We start from the raw sequence: 21,616 nt of genomic DNA, 5'->3' as shown, positions 1-21,616 counted from the left end.
TCCCCCAAGGAACACCATTCCTCTTGGTTACTTTGCTAAATAGGAGCATCTTACCAAAACATTCATTCACTCCACTGGCAACTGCAGTCTCTAAATATTTGAAAGGAGTTATAGCCATCTTAGACAAGTCAGGAAATGTCAAAAGAAAAAAAAAAAAACAAATTACTAAAGAGCTAGAGGGATTGATTTACAACAATTACAATGGAAAAGTAGAAGAATAAATTACTTACAGTTTAGCTATTTCCTAACTAAAATCTGAAATGCAACAAAGAGGGGAAAAAATACAGTAACACATAAATATTAAGTCATCAGAAAAACTTCTGGTGACAGATAAACACAAAACAAGAAAAACAAGTTGACAAATTCATATACAATAGAAATTCAACAAACAATCCCCCACGGTCCCCCTAAGCTATCAATGTTTTAAATTAAAATTCTGTTGCAATTTATGCAGCTATTAATGCCTTTGAAGCAGATACACATATACATGGAGGGGAACTTTTTATGTATCACTCAGATTAGAAGCTAGGCAGAATTAAAAAAAAAAAAAAGGTACTGAATGTTTATAATAGATAATGAAAACAATCATACCTGTCCTACTCACTATACAAAATTCAACACTTTGCCAAACATAAAACTCTTAAGAAGCAACTCAGACTTCGAAAGAGCTTACATCTTTCAAATAACAACCTTTCTTGGAATTTCTTACAATTCATTGTAGAACTGTTTGTAGTTGTAGCACATTTTTATATTAAACAAGGATATTAAACTTGATAGGATACCAGTCTGTCTTCAGTTGGATTCCCTTTGTTCCAAGCATTTTGTTTTAATGAATCACTGACCACATTCAAAAAAGCAGCAGCTGAACATGAGGTTCTAGACAGACTTCCTATCCTGGATGCAGAGTACCAATGGGAGAGGATTATTACCATCACGCTCAGCTACAACAACTTGAAGACCAAGTCCTGGTTTATTTTTACTAAAATAAGCGGACACACACCCTTGAAGAACATGCAAGAGTTTAAACACACACTGAACCTAAGTGAGCGTAAAAATAATATTTTTAAGGGGATGTTTCTGTAAGCCTCCAAACACTGCAGTTAGTTAAAGCAGATCCCCAAAGCTTTCTTAGAACCTTCAGAAGTGCAGTGATTTGTCAGCAGCAACCCTGTGAAAACCTTCACAGACACACAAGTGTGCTTACACAAGATACCCAAGAATGCACATACCTACACCAAGAACTAGAAAGTGCCATGGGCTCTTAGAGCTTAGTATTATACTCTACTCACACAAAAGGCTAGGTCAAGGTTTAATAATTATGTTTGCAGAAGCGTTGCTTACTCTTCATAATAGGTCCTATTATATTACTTATGTTCATCCCGTCGTATCTGATACAAATCATGCTTCTAAAAAAAGACAGCATCTTTATGTGTGTGCATGTGTGTGTGTCTGAAAAAAGGGTGGCTACACACACGTGAAAAGGAAAGTTGCAGCAGACAAAACAGCAACAGCAGAAAAAAAAATATTCTCCCTACCCGCTCAGTTAAGCAGTGCTTGAGTACTGGGAGTGAGGTTTATGCTTGCTTTCAGAGTGGAAAACCTAGCCTCATTTCTCACCAGCGCAGGTAACATCACAATGCAAAGTAAGGCACACTTCATAAACTTAGAGGTGGCCATAAAACTGATGGGTTTGAGATCACACCATCAAGATACAGTGACAGGAGGAAACCCCAGAAACTGGCACTCTGCTTTTCCTCCCGCTCCCACACTAACAGTATTTAAACTCCATTAGCCATCAGCTAGCAGCATTTCATGATTAGGTCAGATTTAAAATAATTTTTAAATAATAATAATAAAAAGGTCTCTCTCAGCTGAGATAGCACCCAAGATAAATGGAGGTCAAGTAAGCGTATCTATTTTCATTGCAAAAAGCAAGTCACAGAATCACAGCAGAAAGACTGTTCTGTACTTTATTGCTGTCTGTCTAAAGAGGCCCCAATGCCACTTTCAGGGATACACTTTAGAACAGGCAAATACATTTTCATTTGTTATTCCCATTCTAATACAAAACTAAGAATCCTTGCATAAATATCATTTTAAACCGCTTAAAACCATGTGGGACAATTGACCGATATTGCTTTTGTATAGTCACATAATCCTAAAGGTTTGAGTATGCAACAAAACGAAGGTACAGCTATGGCAAACCCTCCCAGCTGCGTGGCTTCTTTCCAGTCACTGTTACCATACCACTGTGACCATAATTGTTACCATAATAACCTACTCCTGCTATTGTTACCCTATTACCATTAATGCAGTCTAGGTACATGCTACTGTCACACCTTCATTTCAATAACCTAAGAAGTTTAATTCATGCCCAGAATGCCTGTGTAGCCTCTAGTTCATTTGGAAACTTTCAGCAAACAACAATAAAGAATTTTTTTTTTTTTTTAAATACTTTGCCATCCCAGGTAGACAGTGTATACTCACCACATTTTCCCAGTTCAATACTACATGAAGAACAAGAGACAGAGACTAAACGCATTACAAGAGTTATTAAAATATTCATGGACAGTACAAGGAGCTAAAGTTTCAAGTCACCGGTGTCACACAACTGCTCACCCTCTCCTTGCTGCAGCTGCTCCGAGCATCCCTGCTGGGCGGTGGGGCAGAGAGGCGGCAGGTCCCTGCCGAACTGCGGGCACTCTGGGGGCAGGAGGGCTGATTCCCCTGGCCCCCCCTTAAGCAGAGAGAACTGAAATACTAGGTTGTGTCCCCACCAGGCCACCCAGACAGAGAGGGGGCTGTAGGCCACCCTGCCTCCTGCCCTGCTGGGGAGAGGCGGGATGCGGCTGCCAGGGGGTTGCCTCATTGGGGAACCCCCTGTGCTGCAGGAAATCTGGAAGAGGCGATTTACAGGCAGGATTCATTCCCATCCCACCGAGCAGACAGTTCAGCTGAAAAGTATTAATCTGGGCCCTGTAAGCTTGTTAAATAATGAACTTTACACTTAGGCTGAAAATAAAAGGGGGGGGGGAGCAGCTTCACACAAGTTTATCAGTGCCCGCTTGCTGCAGAACATGCCCTTGCAAGAGATGTGTAAGAAGAACTGCTACTATTTATATCTGTAATGCTTCCAAGTTGCTGCAAATCTCTAGGACAAGATTAACTCATGACACTGACCTGCACAAAAACACAATACCCTTATTTTCTGCCCAGCTTTTCCTCCTATGTTGGAGGACCCTCAACTTCATCCACACTTTTTATAATCTTTCTAAAGCTGAAGTTCTTAAAATAGGAGTAAAGAGAAATAAATATATTGTGTAAAGAGTTGTCCCAGAAGGCTGTATGACCTGCACTTAGGCATTAGTTTAATATGCAGAAGTATGACATATGGATGGAAAGTAAAAACAGAGGAAGCATAACATCTATGAACACAAACTCAAGTGATCACACACTTTTCATTGAAGTTCAAGCAGATGACTTTTTACTGACAATATAATCATATTTTCCTTGAAACAATTACTTACAGTTTACCTATTTAATCCTTTCACAATTACTTCAGACATTCATCTCAACGCGCTCTCATCACAGGAACAAATATGCACAGTACTTACTCCAACAGTTCCAGCAAAAGCAACAAACTCACAACTAAAGACTTCCAACATGACTAAGTCTGCTTGGATCCAGACTCATTCTCTCTCTCTCTCTCTCTACTACTCACCAGTAGTCAGCACAAAAACATTTTTCTGTTAACGTAATCGCTTAACACATACTATCCCACTCACTTCCCGGTCTCTTGACCCTTCTTCCTTTCATTTGCTGATAGTTCCCCTTTTTCCAGGGAGCACTTGCACTTCTATGCAATGCACTACAGAGGCAGCTCCCAAAGCCTTTCAGGTTTCTTCAAGAAACGGAGCGACTGTCCACAACACGTGCATGGGAACATACAGCATCACTTAGCAGCATACCTTCACTATCAGCTGTTCTACCTCAGCAGTTTAAGTGTACAAAGTGTGCACCGTGCTCCAGTTTAGATTCTTTCTACCTTTTCACCATAAGCTATTCTGAGGCTTTACAACTCAAATGCCAGTTTCACCCAGTAAATAACTGACTTGCAGTCATGAGCTGGAAAGAGTTGAGGTATTTTTACCCTTCACTAAGTTTTGCAGTTTTTTATAAATAATCTAAGCGATAAGAGTGACCAGCTGAATTAATTTTGTGTTCCTATTTTTAAATACTCAAGTTTGAAAAATACTTGATAAACATTTAAACAATATGATCACTGATAGCACACTAGCATTCAGAACATTGCAGTGCAAGCATTAATCTGTAGTTAAAATATTTGAAGAGAGACTACAGTATACTCAGTAACCTTTTCCATGCAGAATATTATTTGAAAAGCATGAGTTCTGTGAACAATATATGGTCTACAACAGTTTGAATACCTGAAATAAGTACAGCTAATGTACACTATCAACACTTGACTTCCCATGTAGTCACAGTAAAATCTCCCAAACTTCTATCCAGTAAAACAAACAGCATAGAAAAAAAGTAATCATCACAATATCAGCTTAACTTTTCATCCACACACTTCCCCCTTGCCCCATACTGAAATGAGTAATGAATGAGCTGGGTCAAGATTGCTTTCAGTAAGTATGTCAGAAATCCTCAAAACAATGGGACGAGGCCAAGAGTTGCTATAAACTCAGACATCAGAGGTCTTCCCAATAATGCCACATGCTTATACAATCGCATACTATGCATCATTTTAATGCATCAGCATACCAGGAACTGCAAAACCACAAGTACCAAAGGTACTTGAATTCTACGTTACGAAACTTCCTATGCAAACAAAAATTAATACCGAATTGTAAGTATTTGTGACTGGAACCTGAGAATTTAAGCCCAACCTTCACCATGCGCCTGGGCAGAATGAAAATTTCAGACTCGAGCGTCACTTTACACCTCCCGTCAGCCCTGTCACGCAGCAGCAACTCATCCCAAGTGTCAATAACTCCAAGAGACTTTTCAACAAATGGAAAGCCTGGGCTTTTGTTGTCATCGTCCCCCCACGCCTCCCTCGCCGCTTCGTCCCTGTGCCCAGCTGCTCCTCTCAGCGTCTCTCAGCCCTCCCGCCCGCGCTCCCCGGCTCTGCCCGTCCCAGCCCGCGGCAGGACCCCGCAGCTTCGCCCGTGCCGAAGCAGGCTCGGGTACGCCGCGACCCGCCGGCGGGGAGCGCCCCGGCTGCCAGGGCCGGCGCCGGGATCAGCTGAACCCGCGGGTCACTGCCCCGGCCGAGCCCCGCTGCAAACGGCGGGGCCGCGGCCGGGACCTCTCCCCGCAGGAGAGGGGAGCAGGAGCAGAGCCCTCCGGCTGCCTCTGCCGATCAGGTGTTCTGCGCTCCTTTGTAAATACAGTTGTTCCCCGTGCAACCTTCCTTCCAGCAAGCGTGAAAACCCAGACAATTTTTTTTTCTCCTTAAACAAATCCTTCCCCCACTTTTAAAGAACCCCTCACTTAAAAAGGCTTCTCCCACATATTTTCCTCGGTGGGATTTCCAAGCGGTCCGCTCAAACGGCCTCGGAGCCACATGCCTAGAGGAGCGAGCTGGCATCTGCAGCCGGGGCATGGGCTTACCTTTGCCTCCCCCGCCTCGGGCTCCTCCTCGTAGTACCCCTGGCCGGACTCGTAGGCGGCGGCGGCGGCCGGCTGCCGGGGTCCCAGGAGCACGGCGCCGGCAGCAAGGCAGCAACCCAGGGAGAGCACCTCCAGCAAGTGCATTGTGCAAAGATGGCAGGGCGGGCGCGGAGCGGGGCCGCGGGGCAGTTGGAGGAATGCAGACGAAATTACGAGGCTCCTTCTCTTCCTCTCCCCCCTCCCTCCCCTCGCAATATCCAAGGCAGTAAAATCCGTGGGATGGAGAAGATGCGGTAGCAGCAGCTCCTAGACGCCTGCAGGGGAGTTCCCAACTTTCCCAGCCGCTTTGCAAATTCTCACCAAAGTTATCCGGAGTTTGCCAGGTAAAAAACCCACCAGGAAACCGGACATCCGAGGCTGCGCTCACTCAGGAGCAGGGGAGGTGGAAGGCGCAGAGAGGAGGAGGAGGAGGGAAGGGAAGAGGGAGAGAGGGAGAGAGCGAGCAGCAGAGCGGGACCGAGCGGCCGCTCGCACCCGGGGAGCTCCCTTCTCCCGCGCGGGCCGGGCCGAGGGGCTCCGCTCCGCCCGCCGCGGAGGTCCCTCCGGACGCCTGTCAGCGGCAGCGCGGCCGGGGGGTGCGCGGCGCCTGGGGCTGCGCGGCGGCGGCGGCGGGGGCCGCGCATGGCGAAAGCGCCCTCTGCCTGCGCCTCTGCGCGGCGGGAGGGGGCCGGCGGCGGCGGCCTTCCTCCTCCTCCGCCTCCTCCTCCTCCGCCTCCGCCTCCGCCTCCTCCTCCGCCTGCTGCCGCTGCGGCGGCGCCGCCTGCCGCTGGCGCGGCGCTGGCGCGCGGGGAGCGGATCGCCCCGGCAGCGGATCGCCCCGGCGAGCGGGCAAAAGGTCGCCCGGGGCGCGTCGCGGCTGTGCCGGGAAGGGGAGGCGAGCAGGCCCGAGCCTCCCCTGCACACCCAGAGCGGCACCGGCGGAGCCGCAGAGCGAGGCTTGTCCCGCCCCGAGCCGTGGCTCCACGAAGATGAAGCCCGCTGCAGGTCCCAGCCCCGAGGGGAAAACAAAGCGCCCGGCTGGTTTCATTCAGCTCTGAAACCAGCGGATGAAGTTGGCTAAAACGCACACGGACCCTGTCTGAAATCGTGCAAGCCAATTTCCGTTAATCCTAATCAGGTACTTGTTGAGCAGTGTTGGCAGCTCCACTTGAGAGAGTGTAGCAGGCTCGTAGCTTTTCTTGGCCGAAAAGAAAAGCTTTTGCCATTTTAGAAACAGAGGGCCCCAGAGAGTGCCATGTTTATTTGTAGCCTTCCTATCAATGACATCTTGGAGCCATCTTTGAACAGAAGTTACACCAAATTCAGAACCCTAAATAACACAGGGCGTAGATACTAGGTAGTTACAGTGTAAGCGTGATTAAAAGTAAAAAAAAAAAAAAAAGAAAAAAAAGTCAAACAGTAAAACCAAAAGAGATTGCACATTGCTAACAAAGTAACGCACTACAGTCTGCTCAAATTGCAGCCATGCAAAAGGAAAACGTTATAGTCCTTGTACTATTATTTTTGCTTGATGTGAACAGCATTATTGAACCTTGTCTAAATATTTAGAAAGCTTTTCAAACTGTTCTGCATCACTTTTATACATCTTTTGGTAACAAGATTGTATGGGAACGAACTGTGGGGGCAGATCCCGGACTGCTTTGGCTGGATGCTGGCAGTCTGCTCGTGTTACACTGCTCTTATGCTTTGGGAATCCCGTTATGTACCTATGCGGGGAACGGCATCCTGGGGGTTATGCGTGAAGGTGTCTCTAGCAGGCCTTTAGGTACCTCCTGTTCTTTTTGATTTATTCCTTATAATTTTCAAGATGCTATTTCAGCTTACTGCTACACAAATAAATTATTTTGATGCTAGGAAGTAATCACTTCATTTGCAATCAGAAGGAAATCTAAAGTTTAAATAGAGCTGCATTTTAAATGGTTTTTATAGTTACTAGAAAGTTATTAAAGCACTAACATCTTAACATTTTAACATCTTCACAACACAGTAAAGCAATGAAGCAAAGCAGTGGTAGAAGTTAAGCAGAACAGCTATGAAGATATAAAATAGCATACATAAATTAAGAAGCCTATTGTTCTTCAATGGACCCTTACAGCGCTGTGGATCAAAGCATAGGATTAAAGCCTAAAGAGAGCATAGTCCAGGATGCAAACCCCATCTAAATAGAAATACAGCATTACTGATTTGAGTTTAAACATGCTAAAATCTCTCAGAAACATCACAGACTGGTGTAGAAAGCAAGTTCTTTGGCAGCACATTAATAAAACCCGCCTGACAAATCATGCACAGATAATATTATTTCAATAACTGAGTGCCACGCAAGGAGCGCCTCCCCATAACTAAATCACAAAACAGGATGGAACATACCGCTCCCGCTGTGCCATCGTAATATCAGCTGGCTTCATTATTTATTTCCCCAGTTCCCCACCACTTTCATTCTGTCCCTTTTTCCCCCCCAATTCATAGAACATCCATCACAGGATCAAAGGCTTTTATGCAAAAGAGCATTTCCACAAACTGCTCTGTACAGCAAGTTTAAAGTGTCGTAATTGAAAGCTAGTAATCTTAGTCATAGTGCCTCAAGTCACAGTCTAGCCATAAGGTTTTTAAAATAAAGTGGTTGAAATTTATGATACTTTCTATCTTCTGTTTACAAACAAATAAATATTGCATTAGCTCTGGGACACTTTAAGATTTTCCTCAATTCAGGCTGTATTTCCTTCCATCCCATAAAAGATGGCAATTCAAAGGTTTAGTAATTTAAAAATCTTTTATCATTTCCCCGCCACTTAATGATTCATATTCCTCCTCTTGTCTTCAAATTAAGCAGAAATCAGCCTATGGGACAATTAATTTAAAGTTCAGTACACTGACAGTGAACTGACCTTATAAACACAAATGACTAAAGAGATATCCCTAATAGTGTAGAGATACAGGTCTAGGTCTTGCCCTGTTATGTTTCAATGGCAATGATAGCTACTGTTGACAAACAAAGGAAATTTTTTATGTCAGATGTAAGATTCCTTCCAATTAATTCTCTTGATGTTGTTTTAAAATTGTATTAAAAAAATCCAGACCCTATTCTGTTGTTCAAGTTGGCGTAGTGTACATCTGTCAAGCACATTCCTCTCCTGTGTCTAGACATACCTGGCATGTTCCTTTCTGATATATTCTGCTTCTGAAACATGGATGTGTCTCAATACCTGTTTCCTATCTCCATTCATCAGCAGTACGAAAAGTCAGAGAGGAACCACTATAAGAAACATGAGCTGAGAGTGGGGAATAGAAAAGTGCCAATAGCAGCAAGAAAAATCAGTAGCATGCTATTGTAATTTGGTCTATTTGCTTATTGTAGAGTTAAATGCTAATGTTAAACGTTTTCACAGAATGTCACTTCCATTCTCCTTATATTTAAATGTTTGTGTTTGATTCAAACCAATCTCCTTTGCATTCTCCTCTTAAATAGACATAGAGAAGCATGCCCAAGAGTTAAAATCACAGATAGCATGGTTTGCTTTTGTTTCAACACACATAGTCTTACTGGTGGTTTAAGTGGAATTTATATTTAATGTAAATCTCAAAGGTAGAAAACCTTGTTCCCCGAATGCAGCAACTCAAAAGACTGTGGAAGTGCCACTCTGGAGTCATTCCAAAAGATGAAGGCACTGTAGTAAGCTTCAGTCCTTAGTTCCTCTACAGATAGGACTCCCCCATATTTCCTCTAACACTAAAAAGCACGGGAAAAAAAAATTTAGATATTGATCAGTGTCTTAAATGTCAAAGTCCTGTGTAAATACTGTAATTGAGCCTGATATGTATAGGGAAAAAAGAAAGAAAAAGAAAAGGCATTTCAGATTCACTAGAACAGCTGCTCACTAATGCATTTTCTGCCAATTGAATCTTTCAATCACAAGTTTTATTACACAGTTCTTATCATATTGCTTATCCACTTGGAGTAACCAGTTCTACTGAATAGAAGACTTAGCTACTGAAAAAGGATGGTGCAGTGGATTTCAGGCTGCAGTCCACTTCTCTCCTCAAACCCTCTTCTTTATATAAAACATATATGATTCAGTGGAAACATTTAGGAGTACTGCAGTTTCACTGCTTATGTGCATAATGGCCTTCATCATTCCTCACAAGCAGATTTAAAGATCTTTTGTAAAGAGATCTTTTGTAAAGATCCTCATTTAGTATTTCCTTATACGATCCTAGAAAAGGATCTAAGCATGGTGGCTTGAAGATCATCAAAAGCAACTGAAATCTTTTCCTTGACTTTGATCAGGCATCCTCACTGTAAAACTTAACCCATGGGAAACTATTCTACACCAAACCTCCAGCTAGGGATCCTGACATGTAGCTTTATCAAGTAATTTTCTCTAAAAATAGTGCCAGGATGAATAACTTTAATTTAATGAGAAGGACAACACTGCTGCAAAATAATTTTCTGCAATGCTTGACCTAGCAACCTGCACTTTATTATCTAGAAATTTCTCTTCCATTTGGTATAAAAGTTGGTCCCTTTTGAAAATTAATTAACAAGACAAGAATCCTTAGTCTTCAGCCCTTTGACACTGGTATTCAGGGATTACAGGATTATTGGGATTTCTTTGTTCTCAGGGATTCTCCTTCTAAACTGTTAAAATCAAGACTATTGGCATCTAACATGAGAATTTCTCTATGCTACAGACTGGACGACCGCAATAGCATAAAACCCTCGCAACCCTTACTATAATAAGGGGTTAGTATGATGCAAAAATGGACAGCACAAGGCAGCATCTCAAGAAAAGTGTTTGAATTATCCAAAGCAAATTACATATCTCTAAAGCTGCCCTAAATTTAGAACGGAGAAAGCCCTAGCACACATTTTATTCAGCTGTCGTACATCAGGATCTTTATCTTTACCATAGTTTTTCTTCCCTCTTGTGATGTAAGGTCTCACACAAGAACAGGTATGCAGAGAATATTGGTTTAACATCCTATAAACTAATTAATCTCTCCACGTAGTAATGATGTTCATTGTTATAACCTCTGACTATAAACAATAAAATGACTGATTGTAAATTTATGCTGCCTCTTAACTGAAAGCTGTGCACAATCTAAACTGTGTATAACTGAAGCCATGTCACTATATAAACAAATTTAGATTCAACAAAACATATTAGGACTTAAAAGCACACGACCACTACACAAACACTTATAATGGTACGTACCTTCCTGCAATAGTCTTCCAAGCGACAATCTACGAGATAAAGAATGTATTCAGAATCTTTTTTTCCCCAATTATACTTACAAAATTTTGGAATGCAACAGAATAAAACAGTCCTAAATCAATTCAAGAGACATTTCTATATAATTGCTAAAACAATGGCAGAAATAATTATTTCCATAAAGAGATGCAGATTCCACTAACTTTGTTCCTGCATACCTCTTCTCCGCTCATATGTATTCTGCTGCATTACCTCCCTTTCCCTTCAGTGCTTCAAACCTTCTGTTCAATATTTTGGCTGTTCTGGAAATTAAGAATATGCTAAACCCTTCAAATGCAAATTGCTGAAGTATTAAAACTTCACAAAAATTGTCAAGCAGTATTGAGCAAATTCATTTCCAAGCCCAGAATAGTGTAATGTATTATTACTGATTATGATCCTCATTTTTCCTTATTATTTAATAGGTTTTCCTTACCAATGTAAATTCTTTTCTCCTATGTAAAATAGCCTTTTACATATTTGAACACTTACCCTTCCTACTTGGTCATCTTGTTTTAAGCTAAATAAGATCAGTTTTTTCAACATTTCTGTATAGATTTTTATTTTCCAAAGTTCTGCATATCCTTATAACTGTCATTTGAATAATCTTTAGTTGTTCCAGGGGTTCTTTGAAAGATGATGCCCAACACTGAAAAAAGGGTACTTCAAAACCAACCTGTGTTGTGCAGAACAAATGGGAGCAGAACAAAAAACCCCAACCCATTCTTCTGCATGTACATTCCCATATGGTATTTGCCTATTAGGCAGATTCGTGTTCAGCTTGCAATCAGCTATAACTCTTGGATATTTTTTGAGGATTTTCTGTCCAGCCAGATGTTCTCTTTCCTGCAGTTGTAGATCTGACTCTTGCAACATAAGTGGAGCATTCACATTTCCCAACAGAATGCTGTCCACTATCTCCTATTTTTTTCTAGTCATTTCTTGACCTCATCAAAATTATTTCCAATTTTAAGCCAACCTGTCTGCGCTGTCCTTGCTAGCTAGATCTTGTCTGTAATTGTAATGAAGTAAAGGTGTATTCCACCTATGCTGCCCTTGATTCCTTGTGGTCAGTAAAAGCATTGTTAGTGACCTATTGCAAGGTTTGGCAGAAGGTCGAAACTTCCCTCCTGAGGTGCTGGTTCAGACTGCAGGGTTTGCTTCAGCCCATCTTACTGATTCAGAAGCCCCAAATGCCAAAATGTGTGGACATTCAGATATGAGATCCTTGCTTAGGCCCATCTTCATTTTTCACATAGTTGAAAAAAGTTGGAGATTAGTTTAAAAATGATGAAAGGGGTTTGTGTTTTGGGTTGGTTTTTGGTTTGGGTTTGTTGTTTTTTGTTTTTGTTTTTTTTTCCTTGATACACCAGGTAGTGAACTTCTAAAATTTGTTGTTATGAGAAGTTGAAGGCAGACAACTGTGAAGTTTAAAAATGGATCAGACAAGTTAATGGAGATCAGGACCATAAATTGATAAAAAAAAAAAAAAAAAAAAAGGCGGGGGGGAGGTAGGAGTAGAGGAGTACAACGTTGCGTACCTAATTCAACGCATGCAGATGCTGGAAAAGTGTGAAGGAAATGGACTGCAGAAGCAGACAGTCTTGTGTGCTCCCCCTAAATAGCATGTTCAATTGCAACTGTTGGAGACAGAAAAATAGATAGACAGTCTAGACAGATGGTTTGTCTGAGCCAATAGGACATTTCTTATTTTTTGAGGGCAACTGAATCAATTTCTCATTGATTCAGGTCCAAACCACAAAGTAAATTTGTTCTTGTCTTTTAGTCTCATGTTCAGACCACGTATACTTAGTCATAACAAAAATACTTATTTTTATACATCAGTATTGCACCAGAAGTCAGTCCAACAGATAGGGTTGGAAGGAAGCACACAGGAAATCCAATCTGTAAAATATTCTTTATAATCTACAATGAAATGAATAAAGAGTGGTATTGCCATCACCATTGAAACTAGATTTAATCATTCCATCTTAAAAAGAAAAAAAACTAAACCAAAACCCATGTATCTGTTTTTTGGATACATATCACAGAAAAACAATAAAGCAGCAGATTTTTTTTTTTCTTTTTAAACAAATGATAAGACAAAGCAAAACAAGAAAGCTACATACCAATTTTCGGTCAGAAAGTTACCATTACTAATAGTTTGAATTGGCACTATGCTTAACTTGGTTACTAAGAAGGTTTTGTTCTTTGCTAAACAATTGCTTAATAAAAAACATAACATGTTCCCTTCAAAAAGCTGTATGTTTTGTGCTGAATCAAGAGTGTTATTGTTGCTATCAGACCTAAGCATACATCCTGGGCACAAACCCAGAAGGATGAGGAGCCACCATCTGTAAGAATTCAAAATTCAATCCCTAACCTTTTCGTTTTCCAAAAGCGGCTAAAAAAAAAAAAAAAAAAAAAGCAATGACAAAGAATTAAAGAACAAAGGTGCATTGATATGCAGATTGCATCAGAGGCCACAAGCAATTCCTTCCTTCACCGTCTGGCCAGGAAATTTCATTTTCCTAAGCACTCAACACTGGGTGACACAGATCCTAGTTCCCTGTGATATAGTGAAAGCCATGCTAATTTCCCCCCTTATCGTTAATGAATTTATGTAATAAAATACATTCTTAGACCAGTTCTTGACTGTTTCTTCCTTTCAGCACAACCTGTTAATCTCTCTCCTTTGGCCAGTCTCCTGACTTTCAACACTTTCAGGCTAGACTAGGCAGCTGACGCATGCAACATGGAACCAGATCGTCGCTGGGCAAAGCAGCCTTCAGTACAGCACATCCATCGTCCTCCTGGTTGCTTATCTCTTTGTAACTTGAATTTAAGCAGCTACTACTGATCTAAAAAGCGGGTAGCATGCTGGGCCTAATCTATTTTTAAAATTCCTATCCCATCACAAACCTACAGCTATACTCCGCAGGGACACTTCAACTAATCTGTCCCAGCATAAAACTCTTAAGTGCAAAGGGTAGAGCAACAGACCATTTTCAGTAGCAGGTTCCAGCTGTGGAACTCAACCTAATCTTCTCTATTGATAATGAATATAAGCCTGAGTGTATTCAAAACTAAAAACAACCCCAGCTTCTTAGTAAGACTCCCTGCAGCGATGGCATCTTCCCAGGGTAACCAGCTGATCCGGATAGAGAAGGAGGAGGTAGAGAGACAAGCATATAAAACAAAAAAGCTAAAATTTGCAGATACTTTATTAAAAAAGATAGGTTCCAAAGTGTGGATTATTACATTAAAATAATTTTCAGAGATGCACATAAGTCACCTTTGCTTACCTTTTCTGCTTTAAAATTTTGAGTAGTCAAAAAGCCAGCTTTGTCATCACCCTTTTTTGGAGCCAGATTTTGGTTTTCCTCCCTAGTAACCCCAGCAGGTTAGTCATAATTGTGTTCTAGTCCCTTTATATAACTATAGGGCCACTCACAGCTATCATCTCATCTAAACAGGATAGAGAAAAGTGCTGGTCATACTTCCATCTTATTTTTCTGTTCCCATGAGACAGGACCAGTCAGGAGCAGCCCCTGTACCGCAAAAGGGCTGCGGGGTGAGGGAACGCACTGGTGCCGGGTTCTGAGCTGCCCCAGCTGCAAAGGTACAGAGGAGGTCAGACTGTCGGGGAACCTGGTGAAGCTCAGTGAACCCAAACTACATGGCGCTGCTGCTGCCTGCTACAGACAGCCACAAGAGAGATGATACAAGCTATACTATAGTTTTAAAAGCATTTTTATGCTTACGAGGGATTGCAGATAGCAGACGGCTGCACCACGCACTTTTTGCTCTTGGGTTACTCCTAGTGAGTCTCTAATCTCCTATAATGAAAATAGATGTTTACTGGTGGATCTTTGGAGTTCTAGTATTCTAGCTGGTAAAATTACATAAAAACTGAAGCAGTCCAAAGGGATATTTGTTTCCACACAGTTCCGAAATTAGTGTTATATTCACCTGATAGGCTAATGTTTGTAGTCCACAGTTTTGCACTGAAGTCTTCAAAGCAGCCAGAGGGAATTAGGAGCAATTATTAATTGTATTTATATCCTTTTACATTTTAATATGCTTCTTTCAAATCACATCTGATTTTTATAAGTGAATTTTCCTTTTCTTGCTCTCATCCAAGTATGTCGATGACCTAGCCAAAAAGGATAAGACTCTTTTTCACTCAAATGGGAAAGAGATGTATTCATGTAGTGATATTAATAGCAAGGCTGTTAATATTCATAGGAGGTCTTTGAAAAATCATTTGGGTTTTAAAACTATGGAGGAAAAGTGTATTCCCTTTCTTTCCAAACAGAACTTCAAAGTCTAGACGTTACAGTACAGTAGTTTCAAGGGGTTTTCTGCATATTTATTGTGTGACCTATTGTTTAGTTAAACTGTGTAACAGATGCCTTGTTAAATAATAATGCTGAGTGCCAGTAGGAATAAAACAACTTTCTGAGTTCAATCTACTCTCAGTCAAGGTCAAAAAGAGCTGGGACTAAACTCAGTGAGTTTTCAAAAGCTTACCCTAAATATACAATATCAAAGTTCATAATTAAGACTGCTCATTTCATCAGTCAGCTTCATGTTTGCACAGCAGTGGGAGTAATTATAACACTACTCATTCTTTCAGGTTGGCTTGAACACTTGACCTTATAAGCATACTCCTTTTTTTCCCCCTCCTAAGATGCAAAGCCAAACCATTTGATTTTAACAAAACAGGGCTGTCAGTTTGACATTTCAAAGCACATTTAACTGCTTTCTTTCATTAAAAAGATAGTTTATCTTAAAAATATAAATTTACAGGCTATTTCTACTAATTTTTACCATGAAAATATTAAAGAAATGTTTCTGCTTGCTTGACCTTTTCTTCAGTTCATCAGTTGAACTGTATTTGTTCCAGCCTCCACAGTACACAGAAATCCCCAAATTCCTGCAAATGCCAGGATGCCTCAAGGGCACCATTGCCTTGATATTCCTCTTACATCATGCCAGCATTCACTGACTCACACGGGGCCAAAGAATGTGAAATTCAAAAGGAGAATTACAATTGTTTTCAACAGTAGTCATGTGTGGGCAGATATTCAGCAAAACTAACCGCACCTGGAAAGGGTAAAACAAATGGAAGAGGATCTCACCTCCCTTTTGTCGTCCCAGAATTAAGGTTCTAGTCTAAAGCCAAATGTCTGGTTGCCCATTACAGTCAATAAAGAGTGACAGGGCCCTTTCAAAGGAGAACTCATTCTGCATTTCTTTGGCACTTACTTTAGGACATGCACTAAAATATGTTCTCTCTCTGTTGATAGTGGGACACTATATGATAACTTTGAGATCCCTAAAGTTAGAGAAGAGAAGTCTCATGCTGAGAACCTACATTGAAAAATCTTTCCCTGGGGAGCCCCAATGCCGTAAGAGGATGTCCAAGAAATATAGGAGGAAAGGGGGCCAGGAATTTAAGTGAGGCAAATAATTAAATCAATGAAATTAGTCTCCAACTTGGCACTTTCACTATCAAAATGGAGCAAAGGTAATAGCAGCATACTGATAAAGTAAGAGGAGTGTTTGTTGACTGACTGACTTCATGCTTTCCTTTTAGATTTATGTCTTGCTCATTCTTTTTAGCTCTTTATTGAACAAAAATTGAAAGGTATGATAGATCTCAATGTTTAGACATGTCAGTAGGTTTTACTGGAGAATTATCACATTAGTGAATGAAAAAAAAAATCACATTGCAATTGGCTGAAGTCAGTCTAAAAAGTTATAAAGTGAAGCTAACGTCATGTTAGAAGATGGTTAATTTCCATCAGATCCACTGGTAGTTGTTATCTCAATTAAAGTTTTGCAATTTTTTTAAACATTTGAAACATTGTATTTGAAACAGCTTGTTGTAACAGAGCTATTTTTGCTAATTCTGCGAAAATCAGAAACTAATTCTGAGCACTTGCCATAATCAGTCACTATAGAGACTGAGAATAAAGTATTATTTACAGCAGTAAAAGAAACATTTTTTTTACTTACTTCTCATTATAGAGAGGTTTTCCTCTCCATAGGACACAGTCAAAAACTAATTTATCTAGACAAAAATTACATCAAGAGAGCAAAACTATGTTGACTGTCAAATACACTATGTAGCACAAAGTCCTCTTCCATCTCTGTCATCTGTAATACACTCTGACTCCTTGAGTTGGTATAAAAAGTTACAGAGCCAGTCTAACTGGATGATCTCTTTCCTAGCAGTACAATATTCACACTCTACTAGCAATCAGAATATGCTCAGTAATCAGAAATTAAAATTATTGCTGCCCTTTTTCTGAATTATCTGTAGTTGGAGCTCTTATAGTCAGGGACAATATCCATACAGAGGTCCAAGTCATGCACAGAAGGGATACTCAAAAGTTTGGGTTTTTTCCCTATCTGTATCTGCAGCAATCTTATTTTTCTCCAAATTTCCTATTTTCTGATGTTACCTTACTTTAGTCTGTTTTACAGACTAGTATGCAGTTAAAGGCAATCTCCCAAAGCCCATGAGCTCAGCTACATGGGAAGAGAAGAAACAACAGAAGAGAGACAGGATTTTTTTCCTCGGATCTGGACATTAGGTAAGTGCAGTTCTTTCTTTGCTTCACTACTGGGAGAGTTCTGTACAATTGTCCATGAAGGAGAAGGCAGAGTCAAGTCCTAGAGCTACTGAGATTATTTTATAGAGCCAGGATTTTATGCATTCTTTCTGTACATCAAGCTGAGGAGGGGTGGCGGGGGGGAGAAACCCAAAGTCTAGTATGTGCTAGTATAGCAAATGAATATCTAGAGTGAATACTTGGACATCGTTTTGCCTAACAAAGCTGCCAGCAGCAGGCAGTGCCGCCATAGATGCTTTGCCACAGCATTGTGTAGGTCTGATTTAGGAATTCAATGCTCAGATGTCCATTTTAGATCCTTAATGCTCTCATCTTTGCCATGGATTGATTTCTACCCAAGTTTTCCACCAAAGACATTTGGACTGTCAAAATCAAGGAGAATAGAAATAGCGTATTGCTAGATAATCTGAAATTCTGACTGAATTCTGGGATACAGTTTTGCTGTTATGAAATATGCCATAAAGAGTGCTAGGTGCTCTACAAAGTGAGAAAGTATGCTACTGATTAAATGAAGGCAATTGCGTTTTAGACGCAAGCAGAGTTGGAAAAAGCTTAAAAAGTTGAGGTGCAGCAAGAAACAGATAAAGAATAGATTCCAGGTCAGAAAAGAAAGAAACGCTATTTTTCATTTGATCAGTATGAAATCTTTTTAAAAAACACTAACTGGAGTAATTACTTTATTACTACTAGAGTAATAATTTGATCTTAAAAAGTCTAATTTTCAAATTCCGAGATTATTTTCTCAGGGCTTAGTAGTTCCTCACAAGGAAGTTCATGCTGTAGACTTCTACGAGTGTAAATATACCTAGAAGAGTCTTCAAAACCTTGTGATGGGCCTCGTGGGGTTTTTTTCAGGGGTGAGGGGGTGTTTTTGGTGGTGGATGGGTTTTTTCCCTCCTCCAAAGACTACATATCAAAAGGTTCTCATTTTACACCCCTAACCCCAAAAAACCCAGACAACACCTCCCTCTGCTTTTTTGCTGCCAATCTTGTAAACTCTGAAAACTGAAAAACACTTTGGCTCTTTCTAGTTAAAGATCCTCTCCTATAAAAGACCACTGTGTGAGAGAAACTTGCTAACAATTTTGGTGATGTGGTTAATGTGTTATACATAGATCCAGCTGACTCTCTTATGGCTCCTTTAGTATTTCAGGAGTAATGCATTGAAAATATTCTGGTTAGCAAAGTGAGCAGATACTGCTCAATAAATAAAGGTTACAGTTTTATCAAGGAAGAAGAAACCATATTTATAGGTTCTTGTATTTGCCATAAGAGAGAGCATGCCATTTTTCTTTTCTTTTTCTTGCACTGCAACTACAAGCCTTTACAACATGTACTATTGATCATCACAACTTTATGAGGATTTTCATCTAACATGGTAAACTGCCTTGCTGGACTCTGTATGATAATAAGGATCTTGATTTTTTTTTTTTTTTTTTTGAGTGAATTGGGAGAGATTTCTATAGAACTACTATGTTTTATAGAGTATGTTAATTCCTGAAATTGATATGTGTATCACATAATATACACAAAACATATCCTAAGCCTGCCAGGTAAAGAAGTGGGCAGAAGGGTGTTTTACAAGTCTGATTTTATTATAGGTAAAAATACATTTAACAAAATGTCACACAAAGCCTCTTAGATGATGTCATGGATGAGCAACATAGCTAATATTAAGTATTAAAATCTAACACAAATTTTTTTTCCCTCTTCCAGACAAGGTTTAGAATACTGTTCTGTCCCCAACAAAAAGGAAAAAAGGAAAAAAAAGCATCTGAGGGGAAAAAAAATACAACCACCCAACTGGGAGTTGCTACCCTATCGCTCATTGAAATCCCCACAGTACTGCTTGAGGAGGTGAGAAACAGGAAGCATTTTACCTGCAATTATAGTCTCCTAAGTTGGAAATGTAGACACTTGAGACAAAGTGCATTCCTGTTATGTCTATCTCATCGCAAAGGAACTCCTTCGATTCAAAAACATAGCTCTGATCATCACTGATCCTGGTCCAGTTATACATGGCTGATTATATGTCCAGATCAGCTTTTCGAAGACTATTGTGGAATGGTGTTTTCAATAAGAGTCTCAGAATTTCACAAACTAGTGGAAAAGCCTGCAGAGTTTCCTTACTCACATAGTGCTATGGTAGTGCTTACACTCTGCATGTATTATGGGATGTTTTTTCAGCAAACCAGATGTGAAAACTCCCCACAAGTTGACCCCTTCCTTCTGTTGGAACAAAATTTATAGCTATAATTTAAACAGCACTGCTTTTCCTTTATGTATCTCACAAGAATGAAATAAATGGAAACAAGACAACTTTGTTCCAGGTATTCTTTCATTTATAGCTAAATATCAATTATTTTATATAAGTGGTCTGATTTTCAGAAGCATCAAGTTTTATGAGAGCTACTAAGTTTAGTTTCTCTGAATACAACTCTTGGTTTCTCTAACATTTGAGACTCAGCTTAGAAAATTCTGCCCAATACCTCTATATACATTCTCATTGCAAACAGTAAATGTCTACCTGTGGATGAGGAGATTCTATACTTATCCACCCTTTCCTGTGCAATAAATGCAAACTACTGAACTGAATTAATAGCAGGGTAGAAAGAGAGCGCCAACTGAGATACAACTTCCACATGAGAGATCTATTCTTTGGAGACACTGTACTTTTAATCTCTATTTAGAACGCTGATTGTCTCTTACAAAATTATGAACAGATAATAATTCCACTGAAATGATTTTCTCCTGAATTTAGCTGGTCTGCCACACAATAGATTTCACAGCTATGGTAGTATTATTTTTTTAAAATGATACCATATATGTGGCCTTCATCATTACGTAATTAAGGAAAAAGTAGCACGTAGCCTTCTTTTTGCATTCACTACAGAGGTTTATGCTTGATTTTTATTAAAACAAGAAAGACACAGTTGTTATTTACGTTTTTTGCCACCTACTTGATGTAGTAATTCTAGGAAATTGCAAAGACTATGATTACATTATGACATTCATTATGTATTCTTACTTCAAAGAAGAAAAAAATTGCGTGAAGTAACATCCTATTAATCACAGAGATTTGAATCCATCTAACCTTTCTCTATAATTTTAGCTGGAAATCTATTATAATGTCAAATACTATTAGTGAAGCCATAGCTACTCAATATATGCAACACAAGTTCTTGCATGAGAATTGACTCAACAGAGCTATAAGACAATAAAAGGGCAGCAGGGCCTGTGGCCTCTGCTCTCCAATTCAGTAACGTGAAGAAAAAGCGAATTCACTAGGAGCTGTCAACTCTGAAACATCTCCGTTCAACATGATTTCACCAAAGATCAAATGGAAAAGGCTAATCTTGTTTTCTAGACACTTAAATCCCATTTTCCCAGGCAGATTTACCCCCTGGTTTGTCCAAATGTGTCTTAAACAGAATATCTTATTCCGAAGTGTCTTTTTTTTTTCTAATACAACAGGCACAATAGCACTGAATACATCAGTGTCACAGTTATTGTTTCCAAAGATTAGGCAGAAGGCCACAAGACATCTATGGAAAGTAGAAAGCATGTTGCTAATACTCTTACAGTACATTTATACTTTATGAAAATATTTACTTATACTTGTATATCAGAAATTTTCGGTTGGTTATCCTCCCGTACTTGTAATCATCCTGCATTGGTAGAAAGCAACACAAACCTTTATTAGATCTGCTGGGGCCTCTAAGTTCTTTTTGCTTTTGTTTAAATAAAAGATTGACAGGAGTGCAGTTTTACTAATATTTGGTGAGTGTTTTGTACATGAAAGACATCCTGCTGCTCAGTCATATGCATACTACCAGAACAGTTAAAATAAAATGAATAAAACATGTAACCAAAATGTTGTTTAAGATGGGTTACCTACGGGAAAACTGTAGTTATAAATATTCTACAAATATAGGATTTAAATAGGTATTTTCCCCTTTTGGCATCTGATATTTAACTCTGAAAGCATTGCTTTGTTCTACTCTAAAGATTTGCTTTCTCCCTTTC

General features: G+C 40.0%; 1 protein-coding gene and 1 long non-coding RNA gene across 3 annotated transcripts in view; one reads left to right on the top strand and one right to left on the bottom strand.

Moving 5' to 3' along the window:
- VEGFC (vascular endothelial growth factor C) overlaps positions 1 to 6,186 on the bottom strand; it is an 80,358-nt gene extending 74,172 nt beyond the window's left edge. The window contains exon 1 of one of the 2 annotated variants that reach the window (XM_075500285.1): positions 5,998 to 6,186. In XM_075500285.1, the coding sequence (XP_075356400.1) occupies positions 5,998 to 6,048 (51 nt within the window). In that variant the 5' untranslated portion in view covers positions 6,049 to 6,186. The other variant, XM_075500284.1, reaches the window with a different exon arrangement.
- On the top strand, positions 5,958 to 19,568 carry LOC142409131 (uncharacterized). The gene is made up of 4 exons (XR_012775514.1): positions 5,958 to 6,020; positions 16,259 to 16,414; positions 17,430 to 17,551; positions 19,307 to 19,568. It is a non-coding gene; the product is annotated as an uncharacterized LOC142409131 (long non-coding RNA).
- Positions 19,569 to 21,616: the final 2,048 nt, after the last annotated feature.

The sequence above is a fragment of the Mycteria americana genome, chromosome 4 (assembly GCF_035582795.1).
Source record: "Mycteria americana isolate JAX WOST 10 ecotype Jacksonville Zoo and Gardens chromosome 4, USCA_MyAme_1.0, whole genome shotgun sequence".
In the NCBI taxonomy this organism is placed as follows: domain Eukaryota; kingdom Metazoa; phylum Chordata; class Aves; order Ciconiiformes; family Ciconiidae; genus Mycteria; species Mycteria americana.
Note: the sequence above shows the minus strand (reverse complement) of the source record. Positions and strands in the feature narration are given on the sequence as shown.